Source organism: Plectropomus leopardus, chromosome 18 (assembly GCF_008729295.1).
Source record: "Plectropomus leopardus isolate mb chromosome 18, YSFRI_Pleo_2.0, whole genome shotgun sequence".
NCBI classification, from domain to species: domain Eukaryota; kingdom Metazoa; phylum Chordata; class Actinopteri; order Perciformes; family Serranidae; genus Plectropomus; species Plectropomus leopardus.
The window spans coordinates 10,001,020-10,015,968 of NC_056480.1; the positions used below are offsets into that span (position 1 = coordinate 10,001,020).

A 14,949-nucleotide genomic window follows, 5' to 3' on the forward strand; every position below is an offset into this window, starting at 1 on the left:
AGGCTAATTTTAGGCAACAAAGAAATGTACAACTTCATAACCAAAAAGAGGAAAAAGGATAGTGCTTTTGGTTTCCCCGAAAACTATTGGTAGCTATCCACAGTTATGAAAGACTCTCAAACTTAAGTTCTTTACAGTTACTATCCCCAGACAGTGACAGTGAAACAACCAAAGTAAATATGGAAACCAACAATAACACTACTTGGAAATCCCTGATTGGCCATATTTACATACATATGTCTTGCCGTGAGAAAAAGTCAATGGGAAAACCATATTTTTGGCATTTAAATTAACATTTTATAAGATAATAACTGTGGTAAAACATTTCTATTGGCAATTTCTATGTAAAGAAAGGGTATAAGTTGTAAACAAAAGCCCTCGTAAGTCAAACTGTATTTGAATGTATTTTGCTTGTCACAGAGGAAATATTCTCCACTCAGCTGGAGGTGAGGTAAGATAAAGCCGGCTATTTCAGTTACTGTCAAATAACAGGTTGTGAAAGTGGTAATGTTTTGGTCCTGAAAACCTTAAAATAAAAGCTGCCTTGTTCGGATTCTGCGTTGTTTCAAATGAGATGTGAAATGACTTGAGAATCCAGAAAAACCTCCGAAAATGTTTGACTGAACAAAATGTCAGTGGCCTTACTCTAAGGTCTGTGTTTTTGCGCCGCTGTTATCACTTTCACTAATTTCTTTACAGCATTGTCACGCTTCAGCAGCATTAATGTGGTGTAAAACACAGTTTCTTGGAAATTTAATTTATGCCCTCATTTAGATTTGCAGCACGAATTCTCTTTAAAAGTGGAACTGAACTAAATCTATAATTATTTCTTTATCTTAAATACCACTTTAGCCAAAGACGAGGGTCAAAATTTGGGCAATACCTACTCGAATCAGGTTCTTTAGATTAAAAGTTGATTTATTATGCTCATATAAGACATTTAACTGCAATATTTTTATTACGCTTTTAGAATTTTGGACAGGAGGTTTTAATACGGAATCAGGAGATCATAATCTGGTAACACATACTACATTTTAGGTCATTTTTTAGTGTTTAACGGCGCTTTGAAAAAGTTGAAGCTTGTGACTGGGTTATGCAAAACTTTGCAGGGGAGCAAACCAGCTGTCACAGTGAGTGACGATCACTTTGTTTTACTTTCATTTTGTGGTTAAAAAAAAAACCTTTCCATCACAGTGGGGATTTTTCATATTTCGTATTAAGACTTGAAACAAGTTATTTTCCAATTCTTTTTGTCTCCCATAATGTACTCAGCAGTGTGCCTTTGCCTCCAGACAGATCCCGCCAGGAGCTTTAATTTAATATATGACACTCATTTTCGCCAGAATTGCCCTTCTGGCCTCAAGGTCTCATGTCATGTGTCTTAGGCGGTGGGGGATCATTTCATATTTTCATTTTCCCTGACAGTATCAGTCTGAGGCAAATCGGTAAATTACATTAACTAAATTATACATTTTATGAAATGTATTATTCAAAGATTAATTTATCACAGACAGTTTGTTGTTTCACAGAATATTAACCTTAGAATGAATTTCCAATTTTTTGTATACTTTGATAGATTAGTCTTATGAATTATTTCGCGCTGTTCTAAAATTCATTTTTAGAATATGATTCTCTGGACAGTCTAATGGAGCAATTTTGGGCTCTTTGTTCCATCAGCCGTCTTTCAAACAGCAGCTCTCTCTTCTCTCGCACTCTGTATCAAACTTGGCTTCCTTTTAGAAGGCGTCCCGCTGAGCCGACGACACCCAGACGTAAATACCCCTTCTCGCCAGAGCACTTTCCAGCTCCCTGTCTGACCTTCTTTCTCTCCTCTCTCTCTCTCTCCCGATGTCTTTCTCTCTCCAACTCTCCCTTTTTGTATTTCCTTTCTATTCACATCTCTGTCCTACCTGCTCCTGTAAAGAGTTACCCTTTGCCCTTTTTGGCTCCGTCTCTTTATGTTTCACCTCCTATTTTCAGTGTCAAATTCGCCTCCGTCTGTTCTCTCCTCTGGTCCTTAACTGAGCCCATCTTCACACCCCGTTATCCTCAATCACACTTTCCTCTCGCCGCTTTTCATTTTACCTTTAATTATTCATATACCTGGCTAAACTTAATAACACTTTGGAGCTCTCTGGGAAGTTTTCTTTTCTGAATGGAGATACAATGTTAATTCGCAATACTAAAATAGAACAGTGATACAGAACCAAATGATATTTGTCATGATCTGATGAGCTTACAATTCAATTAGTTCGTGGTCGTTATGTCGGGGGCTGTGCCAAACTCAGAATTATGTCAGTCGAATTAGATTTGGCCCTTAAATACAAATATTGGACAATTCTGGGTCTCTGTCCATATTACGTTTTAAAGTTTGAATGGGCTGAGCGGGATGTTCAGTGTGACAGCTGCATTTGTATAACACATTAAACAAGCTAACGGTGCTGACAACGGATAAGCGGTGTGTAACAACATTTTTTGCAGACACTAGATAACAATCAAAAGTTGCTGTGAGCTGTAAATTCACTACGTCTAAGCAGAAGAGAGAAGATAATGTTATAATTGAGCCTTAGAGTGTAGGGTCTCTCCTCCTCTGTGCCCCTGCATCATATCCACTGCAGCCTCTACCAAAGAGTAGCATAACAGTCAAGAGCACTCACTCTACAGCATAGACCAAAACGTCTCCAGAAGCACACTGCACAGCACACTGACTGGCCAAAAAAAACGACTGCTCAACTTGAAGCAATGTCAGTCAACTGAGGGGTATCCAGCTGATGATTTGAATATCTGACTTTCAGGGAGCAGTCCTAGTTATGTCTAAGAATAAACATAAATGTACAGTGAAATGTCTTATGCTTTAATACTTGTTTACTTAAAGTGTTTACGAGGTAACAACAAGAGTTAAAGAGGACTGTCGATACACCTGTATCTGCATGAAGTAATCATTTTTTTGCCACTGAGGAGTAAGTTTCAGGCCAGTGTCACCTCTGACCACAGCATCACTGATGAGTTTGGTTGGGTGAGGTCAGACTTTTGCTCTGTTGCATTTATAAAAACACACACACAATGAGTCACTGAGTTAAAAGTTGCCTTGCCAGTCGACACCAGAAATACCAGTTAATTATTAAAACTAATATTATTTTATGCGATTGCGGCCTTGAAAATACCTGAGAATTTGTTTTCCTATTAAGAATTCTTAATTTAATTAAGAATATTCTTAATATTATTTGTTTTACCCTGTGTTAGTATTATCGTTTATATTACTGATGGGTAGGGATGGGAAGAAGAACATTTTATACTCATTTAAAAGTACTTTTTCTTTAAAGACAATGCACAAAAGTAAAGGTGCTTGTATAAAATGAACTCTGATGAAAGTAAAAAGTACGCCATAAGGCTCAACACTAAGTATTGTCGCCTGTAGGAAGTAAAATACCACACTGGGCTTAAAATCTAATAATTTACTTATCCAAACAAACAAGTGGTAAAGAATTTAAAAACACATTGTTTTTTTAGAGCTGATGATGGAAACAGCTAAAGAGCGACCATCTCATATCCTTCTAATTTAAATAAAGATTAAACGTGACAATGAATAACCGTTAATTTAAAAAGCCCTCTATTTTCATCCATTTATAGATTGTTATGGTTGATATTTATAATTGTGTGAAACTGTATAACTTGATACTGTGAAACTATGATTTTTTTCTGAGATGGTTATCACACTATGAAAATCTCACACCAATAAAGCCCTATTTCTGACCCACCTGCCCAACTACACAAGGGAAAAAAAACAACTAACCCTGGGTCGGTTAGAATAAATTGCAATGAATGTCAACATAAAGTGTAACACTATAGTGGAGAATCAGGCCAGAGCCCCTGTAGGTGAGACTAATTGGTTCAGGTATGATACATGATCAGACAAGTCCACTCTCACCTCAAGAGCTCTCATGTCCAAACCAACAATAAATCGATTTTCTGCACCTTGCAGCCAGTGCATACAACATTTCAACCCCCCCAAACCCTCTGTTTTCATCCCTTTAAAGATCATTTAAACTGATAGTGTTAATAATTGTGTAAGACTATATACCATTATACAGCAAAACCGTGATGTTTACTGAGATCGGTACCACATTGTGTTGCAGCCCTAAAATGAACACTGAACCCTGTGTCAGTTAAATTCATAATGAATTCGATATATGTCAACATGTTACACTAGTGGATGTCCAAGCCAACAATAAATAAAATTTCAGCACTTTGCAGCCACTGCATACAGCTGATTACAAATCTACAGCCATCTCCCAAAACACTGATGATAAATAAAAAGTTGCCTGTGAGGAGACCATGCCACATGCAACAAGTATTATGAAGCCACATAAATTAAACAGCCTGATACTTACTAGATCCAACAGCAGAATAAAACATCACCAGAGCAGACACAACCCAGAGATGTATGAGCAGCATTTAAACTCCACAGCTGCTGCAGCCACACACATGCAAAAAGGAGCCTTTTTTGCAACAAAAGGAGAGCTGCACAGTTTTTAATTAACATACTCAGCTAAAAAAAAACAGTTAGCTAGCTTGTTTGTTGTTGGTGTTGCACTTACCTGTCCCAACATCATCCTCTGAGGTCCAACTTCTCTTTGGGTTTATTCCCAAAACAAAATGTAACCAGTCCGCTTGGTCTCTCTGTCCCAGTATAACCAATCCACTGTTGTCTTTGTGCCAAAAAGCAGTAAAAAGGACTCCCTGAACATTAAAACCTCCAGGCGAGAATCCGCCATGACCGTTTTAGCATTAGCATATTAGCTACACCAAGAAGGCACCTGTTGTTACATCCAGGTGTGTTTGATTTGGATTACTTAGCATACTACTGAAGTAGTGAATTAAATAAGTAATTAACTGAGGTAGATACAAACTTTTTTCTGTTTCGAAGTACAATAATACAAGCATATCTTGTCAAATCATCTTAAACTTTGTGAAAATTGTTAGCTCCGGACCGTTTGTGACTCCGCACGCGAAAAAAAATGACCCGCCCTCCTCTCGCTGTGATTGGCTAGTCTTCACCGCTTTCGTTGAGTTTATTGGTTAGATTTAAGTCAATATAAGCCAATCAGAGGCAAATAAAGCAGAGTGGGCGGGTCATGGAAGAACAATGCTGCATTCACGTGCTCCTCGGATGGGATAAAGTCCTTCCTCCGACTTAAGTGTGTTTATGAGTTTTAAGTAGTAATGTGGAAACTATATGAGGGCTTAAATCAGGTATGTTGTATTTTATTGCGCAGAGCATTTAACCATTTAACACCTGGACCGTCAGAGAAAATTGCTTTAATTTCTTGCAAAATACAGGAAAAACATAATAAGCAACTACGCTAGAAATATCGCAAAATGCAAAAACACAAAAAGGAAAAGGAGACACGGAAACAATAAAAATGTCCAGACAGCTATATTTATATTTCTCTTAATTATGTATTTAAAATTATGTTACAGAAAGAAAGAAAAGGGGACGGGCAAAAATTACTCTTTTGATAGTAAAGGTTGCCAACCCCTGTACTTGCAGTATAACTGCATCTTTAAATTGAATGCACATGATTCATGAATAATAACAAAAGAGCAGGGCTTAGACAAAACAAGACCACCGAGATTAATGTTATTTATTCAGACAACAGAACAGCATGCACAGAACAACAGACACATTTTTGACAAGGGAGAAAAATGGCACACCATTAAGCTAAAATGTTACTAAAATCCACCAAGCCTCCAGAGCAAAATATGCTTCTGAGCTTTTGTGTCTTCTGTTTCTAAGAACTTTAAGCAATCTATAAGTTGCATTTCTTATTTGCACAAAAGAACATAACTCACAATAAATGTTTCACAATCCAGCATTTGACATTTCATGATATTGTTTAATTTGTGCTCATTTAATTGATTTTTTCAGCAAATATGCCAAATATCCACCAAATCCTGCATCTCCGAGGCAAGAATTTTCTGCTTTTCTTTGTCTGATTTGATTTGACAAAAAAAAAAAACAAGATAATAATCAGTCCATGAAATGTTAGAAAATAGTGAAAATGTCAATTAGTTAACTGAGACAATAATCTGAAGCTTAATCGATAATGGAAATAATTGTTTGTTGCGGCTGTAATTTGAAGCACTCAGTGTTTGTCTGCTTTGTTCAAAGAGAAACGTACTCTGAGCACCATTAAAAAAACCTTTCTTTGAAAACAAGCCCAGTAATATTAGAAATAATATTATAAGTGAGTAATACTGACTCTACAAAAGGTCATCGGCCTGATAAACTGGCTCATTATTTTGCTGCACCAAGCTATTCTGTAAATGCGGTTACAGATTTGAGTTATCATTTACCTTTAAGATTCCAACAGGAGCCCATTTTCAGCATGATTCACAGATACCTCTGGCAGGCGCTCAAGCTTTTTTTTTTTTTTTTTTTTTTTTTCAGCTTAAGGCGTCAAACATCTTATTCTGCCCACCACACATCTCTGGATCTCAGCAGGAGGCTCAGATTGCTGACCATCACAGCCCAGTGATTACCTCGGCAACATTTTTCTAGAAATTGTCAGAAATCTCCCTGCGATTCACAAAACATTTTCTCTCCTCCATTACCCCTGACTTCCAAAGTTGTGTCGTTACTACCCACGGCGTCTGACTATCGCCATGAGCCCTGTTTGCACCCGCTGTTGGTCTGCGTGCATCTTGGACACAAACAGATTTGCTTTTGGTAAATCAGAGCGACGTCACATTGTATAGAAATGCTTTGACAAATAGGATGCAGAGAAAAGCGCACATTCAGTCTAAATGTAACCCTGAGTCATAAACATGGTGTTTACATTTTGTGGTCTGTGCTGCATATATGCAAAAAGATATCTGAATTCATGTAGATTGACTCCTTGTTTTTCACACTGTGTTGCAGTGCCCTCCACAGCCCAAAGAGGGGACACTCAGAAAGTGGTGTGTCACAGCAGAGGCTCTTTTTATGTACTATTTTTTGTGGGGTTTTTTTTTTTTTTATATCCTTCTGTATTTGAAAGGGAAATTTCATTTTTGCATTGAACGGATGATATTTAGTCTCACTTTGATTTTTAGTCTCCAGATGCATCCAGCCGAAGGCAACTGGACATGCTGCCAAACAGTAAGTTTTCTTTGATTTACATATCCTTTGACCACAAAAAGCAGAACATTTTCAAAGAAAAATTACTGAATAGGAATTATCCTGTGTTAGAAGCTGGACTGTCTGCATGGAAATAAATGCTTTAATAGTTGTGCTGTCATGTATGATTAGGTTTTTGTGTTTTGTTTGCATTATTATTGGACTCTATAGGGTCTAGGGTTAAGGTTAATGCTTTTAAAGACCTTTCCAAGTTAATTTTAAATCAAATTTAAGACAGATTTTTAGACAAATCATATTTTTTATAAAAAAATTTTTTACCCAAGCATTGCAAGTAAATATAAAGCCAAGTTTCATCGAGGTTTATGGTTATTAAAGTGAGTTTGGTAAATCTACATTTTGCCTACAGTTAAGTGCAAGTCTAAAGTGAAAAGACATTTTTGGTTTAATTGGTAGATTTTAATATTTTTAACATCAGAAAAGTGGACTCTTGTGTCTTGACTAATTTTGACACAAAAAAAAAAATAAAAGATGGAAAAATAAAACTAGATAAAATGTTTCTGGCAATTAAGAAAAATTCAAATTTTAGAGTATTAAATTACTTTTAAGGCCGAACATTTTTAATGTTCAATTTAGGACTTTTAAAAGACCTGCAGACACTCTGTCAAGACTGTTTTGAAGACAAGAAGACTCATATTCTTTAAGTTTTTGTAGTACACACCTGAACATTGTACCCAAATTATTTTACAACTAGGTTTTACTTTTGAAAAAAAATGACAAGGACCAAATAAAGAATCTAATACACTCATTAATTTAATACATGATGATAGTCATGTACCTTTTTATAATACAAGCAATATATGAAAGTTCAACATAAATGGTCATGTAAAAGGGTAACATGGTCAAACTACACTTCGCTACGTCCAGACTCTGCTGATGACCTTTTGGTTTTCACCCATAAGAGAAAAAAAAGACACCGGTTTTTGGGAATTCAAACCATCACACCTTAATGAAATGAACTGAGCACAGCACCACCTCTCGTCTGTTAACAGCCTCCAACAGTGCGAAGCTCGGTGAAATTATTACCCCACTTTTTGTCCCACTTGCAGCTTCAGTTTCCACAGCATCGATGTGTCACTGAGCCTGGAGGTGCTGCTGCTGAGGCGAGCTGAGAACTGAACTACATTACCTGCCTCGATGTGAGCTAAAATGTGAACTGTTATTAGAGCTGAAAGACTAATCAATTCATCGATTCTTGCTTTCTAATTTTCACATAAATCATTTGATTTATTATCTCACTGTGGTGAGAAAGACTCCACTGTGGTTCCAGCTTCTTAAATAGGAATATTTGCTTATGATTTTAGTAATTCTACACTCCAGGGGGTCTCACCAGTCCACCAAGAATGACTTTTTTAAAGGCCCAAAGACTCCCATAAAAATGCATTCACTCAGATGTGCTTGATTAAATGTCATAATCACATTTTTAAAACAATAATGAAAAATACACAAATCTGTATTTGAACAAGTTATCATATGGTAGGTAGAAGTGGCCCCACTTATGAGTTTTTTGGGGGTGCAGTGCCTTGTATAGTGGCTAATGGGAGGTTTAAGGGGTTTTGTAGTTGTCATTGCAAAATGTGCCAATATCAGTAGCCATCATCAGGGGCCCTTTTTCCAACTTTTTTTGTGGTGGGGGCTCAAACATTTGGCTGATTTGTCTCTCCTGATGGTGTTCCACTGGGTCTTAGTCTCATATTTACTAAAAATCTTTAAGTTTTGGTCTGCTGGTCAAGTCTTCATATTATTGTGTCCAAAAATCCAAAGCGATTTAGTTTATCATCATCTATGACAAAGCATCAAATTCTCACATTTAAAGATGAATAAAATCAGCAAATGTTTGGCTTTTTTGCTTAAAAATGTACTAAAAAAATGTATTATCAGAACAGTTGCTAAATAATTTCATGTCAATCAACCGACTAATCGTTACAGCTCTAGTAAACAAAAGAGCTCAGTTCTGTTTAAAATCAACTGCCTCTGCATTATCCCACCTCACTGCTTCTGTGATTGCCTTTTCTGAAAATCTCTGCAGAGCCATAATCCAGCAGTCGTTTCTACCAAGTCTAACTTTTAAATGTGTGGCAGATGCTGCGGCTGCCTCTCCCTTTACGCACGTACGCCATCATAACGACTCGCCCATTCGGTAAAACATTTTGTCCATTAAGCTCACAGAGACATTTACCGGTAGATGAGACCCATATTACATACCAAATGGGAGACACTGGAATTGTGAGATTGGCAATATTACGGGCAACTAATAAGAAAAACAAGAGTCCAGTCACGGTGCCAGACAACAGATGCGGCATCACTGTGCCGCTGGATGAGCACCAACTGTGTAGCATAATATCACACATTCATGAACAGGGCTGCCGGGCATACATCCCTGCAGATATCAGGTCGCAGCTTTATCCCAGCGGGGCTCATCACATTATGCTACGACAGGTGAGGTGATGAGCCCCAACACCTGATTACCTAACACATGGCAGTTTTACAGCACCGTTTTGGCTCACACTTATTCCAGTGACACCCATGTTGACTTGTAATGAAGCTGTGAATAAGAGTCTTCTCTGGGGTTGTGCAGGAGAGTAGTATGTCAGTGTCAGAATTTTTGAGAGAGCCGTGTGAACACCAAAGATTTGGTGTTGTTGCAGTTTTATTTTCTATGAATGGCAGTGTCAGTGAGGGTCGGATCTCGCCAAAGAAATGGTCAAAAAAAAAAATCGAAGATGAGAGGCTACACATTGCCCTGTATTTGAAAAGCTCTCTAAAGCAAGTATAAAGGCGTGTATTTAGTATGAAGTAGTGTCAAACAGAGTTTTCTGTGCCCATGTGAGTGATTCTCCATCAAAATATGGTTAGATTCAGTCTTTTATTGCTGTATATATTTGTAGTGAAGCTATAATGATAAAGCAGGGTTCCTACAGATCAATGACAACATAGATTTAGGACTTTTTTAAATGCACTCTGAATTAAGTTTCAGATAAATTTTCTAATTACCAAAATTGAAGGACAATTTTATTTTTTTCTATTTTTTTGTAAAATACAACATGACTTTTTGCCTGGTGAAAAAACTACATTGTCTACATCAAATGTCGAAAAAAAGAACCTTTTTTTTCCCAAGCAGAAAACACAGAAGACCATGATCATATTATTTCATCGAGGAGTTTCTATGTGGTTTACCAACATTAATGGGAAATATTTGGCATTTCTCGACCGTTTTCTTAGCAATTTGGTCACTCAAATCTGCATGAGAGATTTCACTGCTTTGATTCCCATAATTACAGGTTTAAGCAAAGGAATTCCTTAAATTATCTAACAAAAAAAAGTAGATGTTACCAATTATTTTGAGATTTTACAATGCAATGTCTGGAAATTTATTGAATTCAATGCCTCTTAAGACTTTAAGGGTCCACAGTAAACGTGTAAAGGCATCAGATGGCATATGTGATGTGATTATGCGACTATTTCAACCCACACATAAGGTTCACATCAATTCATTTGGGATTTCTCATGATTACTTTGATGTGGGCACGTCATGTCATACAGCTCACGAGTTAACAACAGAATCTTTTTTTCGTCAGTATATTTGCTATTGAACAGGCAGTAATCATCAGAAAGGGGCGATACCAAAGGGTTAAGTCACATTTCCTACATGTATTTTTTGAGGCATTTTCCTTTAATTTCACAGTTGACAGAGACAGAAAAAGTGAGGAGCAAGTGGGGCTGCAAAATCAATTGAAATATTGTTGAAATTGCATGATGGCCAAGTGCAATATCTAAATCTCAGGACATTCATTTTTTTGATAAAAGGTAAGATGTGTCAACATACCATTACAAATAAAGAACTGTGGTAATTGCAATATTTGTCTGAATAACTGCATTTTGTTTTTCTTACAGCCCTAGGAGCAAGGGTGCAAATTGAAAGACTGTCACGCTTTGGAAAGTGAAGTTTTTTTGGTAAATTTGCAATTGCTGACCCATTGGTGTGTATTACATATATTTTTTTAATTAACTTTCCATTTTTGATGTGGCCACATAATGTTGCAACACAAATGGGACATTATCAGTTCCACACTGCAATATTCTGGTGTTATTTTTCAAGATTAAACCATTGTATACAGATGTCATTCAAGAAAGCCTTCATTTCAGTTATATCAAAAGTCAAATGCATCAAAATGATTTGATTGCATTGATTTTTTTTTTATAATTCTGATAGGTAGAACAGTTCTATACCTGCACAGATAATTACCATTTTTGTCAAAAAGAGTGGAACAAAAGCAAACCTTACAAAAAAGGCACAAGTACAAACAGAAAAAAATAATCAAAGGCCAAGTTTTAGCCTCAGTGACAGCAGAGCAGCTCAGTGTGTGGAAGTAAAAAGGGATAGAATATAAACACAAATACATCAGAGTAGGTGCAAGTATTCAGAATGGTGATGACAATGAAAACAAGTGCCTTAACGCAATAGCATTCGATACCACAATCCGAAACAAATGAAACCGGCTTTCCAATATTTCATTCAATGATCCAGATTTATTCTAAAAGAGCATTTTTCAGGGTAGTGTCCGCCATCAACTGTAATTTCTTTTTTTCATTTTCACTTTCACGTCTTTTATCATGTGTCAAGTGGCTCTGTGTAATCCTACGGTAGTTGTCAACCCCAAATTATGCCAAAACACTGCCAGAGTCCACACTAGATTTAAAAGTTTTCATTTATTTCAGAAAGGGCAACACATTTATAAATACTGAGCAGCTCACTGATACAATCAGAGCCATCAAAACGATTTGCTTCAAAGTCGGCCAAAACTAAAATATGCTCTTGTGGAAAAAAAGGATCAAAACTAGTTTCTATGTGACTCAGATGCGGCTCTTCGTGCACATGACAAAAGTGTTAAATGCCAATTTACAGTGTCATTTAAACCAAGCAGCAACATGTCACTTAAACCGCACTTAGATGTTTCAGAGTCAGACTTAATTTAGGATCCAACTGCTCAGTCTGGATTGTGATCTGACCCGAGTTTGACGCAGAATAAACTTTGTTGGAATGACTCAAATGTTTAAACAACTTTCACTCTCCATATCTTATAACAATTGTTCTAAAAAGCTGGAATATCCAAGCAGGTTCAGCAAGTTGGACAGATCAGTCAAAAAGACAGTGTAAGCTCGTTTGAAGGTTTTCCGGCAGACGGCGTGTCGCTGTTACCACATGAAAATGTCTTTTCCCTAAGAGAAGGGTGTTGTTTGTTTTTTTTTCCTTCAATGCATACTCCATTCCACAACCACTGTTCATAGATGTAATAGTCCTTTCCAGGTCCAACATGATAAGCCCAAAATGCAAATCACCTACCACACAAGAGCTTGGTAACACAACAGCATGATCCCTGTGTAAAGGAGTTGGTCTGCGGCACATAGGTAGGACTGATCATCAAGGACCCGGAGATTCTCTCCCTTATGACTTCTGGGTGGGCAGAGGGCGCCGAAACAGCAAGATGTGCGGCTCTGAGAGGGGAAACAATGTACACAATATATGAGCAGAGACAGGGACACATATTGTGATGCTTTAAATTCTAAGGGGAAACTTGACTCTTGTTGCTCTCATTCTCCTATTTTTGAATGAAGGGTGTGGCTGGGGTTGTCATCCACTGTCCATATGCTTGCGTTCACCAAATCTATTGACATGTTTACCACTAATCTGTCCCACCTGTTCAGAAAGGTGCAACTAAACCTGTTAAGCAAAGTCAACCACTGTACACTGAAGACCTTTACTGTGACTTTATTCAGAGAAGCAACGCGTTTCGTCTGTTTTCTTCAGGTTTGCTCAGCGAAATTACATGAGTATGCACAGGTGGGATAAATGCACCAGTCACAACAAATTACAAACTACTAACATCATTTTTTCCCCATTTTTTTTAGAGTGTATGGACATTTTCTGAAGTGAGCATAAAAACCAGGACAATATTCACAAAAACATTTAAAAAAACAGCAAAGATTGCATGACTTATAATCAATGTAAAAAGATTTATAAAATGTATAATTTTTTATATTTATAATTGCAATAGGAAAACTACTTTCTATCCTGCAGACTAAATTTCTTAAAAAGGATAAACTACCAGTCCTGCAGCTATCTGTCTCACTAAGTGACATGAATGCATACTAGAATTTTTCGCTAACGTGCCTTGAAGTCAATCAGTTTCTCCACTAACAAATGTGGACGAAAGGAAAAGGGTGCAGAAACAATTTCATACATTTGACTCAAATATACAATATACTCTTGCAAAACATCAAGAAAAATCCCATTCTCACACTGTATCTTGTTTATTATGGTACTTTTTACAAAACCTGTGAAATACTTGGAGAGGACCAAATAAACTGTTTATGCAAAGTGATCATGACAATACATTCATGACCGTTTAAGGACAAATATATTTATATAATTGAATTTAAGACATTTTAAAACTTTATAAGGACCAGCAGACACCCTGATAGTGATGAATGATTCATGATTTTTATGTTTTTGAGTATCATTCCCCAGATGGAGCCCAGCCCATATGAGCTTAAAAGTCACTTGAAAAAAAGTGGAATGGCCACTGTCGATTATAGCGTACAGCTCCAAAAATTCAAAAAGTCAAATATGTAAAAGCATTAAATTCCAAACCAAAAGGTACTTTACTGTGATGTTTCTAAGCATCATCTGCAAATCTCACTAAGGCAAAGATCTCCTCATAAAGAGCCAGCACAACATATTACCGTCATATAACGAAACAAATCAGGGTTCTGCACTGTACATGGGGCAACAGAACACAAAGTTAAACTTGGTTTTAACTCAAATGTCGTTAAAACCATTATTCCTAGAAATAAGATAAAGTACCTGGCTGGTGGATCATGTAATGCACCCATCCTTGACTCTGCTGGACCCCGAGGTTCCTCCACTCGGTCTCGGACATCAAATGGGTCTTGGGTACACGCTTTGCAATGTCTTTGGGTAACATGACATGCCTGTGGAAAATGAGGGCGATTACTGACAGGAAATAAAGGCAATAAATGACAGTTATCGCGTAACATAACAGAGTCTCCGTACAGTCATTTTGCTAAAATGGTTTGGAAAAACGTTGAGAGGCTGACAAGTTAAACTGAACGTTGGATAAACATGAAACATACACACCTGTACTCGTATTTGTCGTCGTCGTATTTATCAGAGTAGTAGATCTGTTTGTGAGACATGGCGGAGACCTGCTGGAGAGGATTGTAACATTTTACAACATTAAGAACCAGCGATAAGGGACAGTGGGTCAATATTTCAGTGGACAACGTGGCAGAAAGTTTCATTTTTCACCGCTAGTCGACTATGGCTAGCAGTTAAGCTAACATCGCTAAAGTTAGCCGAGAACAACCGTTATCTTTGACAACTTCGTTAAACGCTAAAATGTTTGGTTCTCCTCCTGTGTGACGCACTAAACGATTATTTAAAGTTACCTTATATGACTGCCAAAGTATACTGGTGAGAAAAAGTCAACTATTCCAGTTTTTTTTCGCTTCTACGGTAGTTAGATGCTCACCCTTCTTTGTTTCCCTCTCGAATGTTTGCTAGCCCGCTTTTCACCGTTCAAATAGTCCTCCTGTCATCCCATTGGTTAATCCATCTCGCTAGCTCTCTTGCCATTGGTCAGTTCTGTCTGTCGCGTGGAATACACGCAATCGCTACAGAGACTTGTAATTGGTCAGAAAAAAATCTGGATCGCATAACTTCCAGAAAGTGACATAAAAATGTGTTTATT

General features: G+C 37.2%; 1 protein-coding gene across 1 annotated transcript; it reads right to left on the minus strand.

Moving 5' to 3' along the window:
• Positions 1-12,540: 12,540 nt before the first annotated feature.
• cks1b (CDC28 protein kinase regulatory subunit 1B) lies at positions 12,541-14,756 on the minus strand. The gene is made up of 4 exons (XM_042506776.1): positions 14,648-14,756; positions 14,337-14,407; positions 14,043-14,170; positions 12,541-12,673 (listed from the first exon to the last, which is right to left on the minus strand). The coding sequence occupies exons 2-4, from the start codon at positions 14,393-14,395 to the stop codon at positions 12,624-12,626; spliced, it is 237 nt and encodes a 78-aa protein (XP_042362710.1). The 5' UTR covers positions 14,396-14,407; positions 14,648-14,756; the 3' UTR covers positions 12,541-12,623.
• Between the last annotated feature and the right edge of the window lie 193 nt (positions 14,757-14,949).

Coding starts and splice junctions, on each gene's coding strand:
- cks1b (XM_042506776.1), bottom strand. CDS start 14,395: ATGTCTCACAAACAGATCTACTACTCTGATAAATACGACGACGACAAA. Junction 14,171..14,336: donor GACGACAAATACGAGTACAG/GTGTGTATGTTT, acceptor CATTTTCCACAG/GCATGTCATGTTACCCAAAG. Junction 12,674..14,042: donor TTACATGATCCACCAGCCAG/GTACTTTATCTT, acceptor TTCCCCTCTCAG/AGCCGCACATCTTGCTGTTT.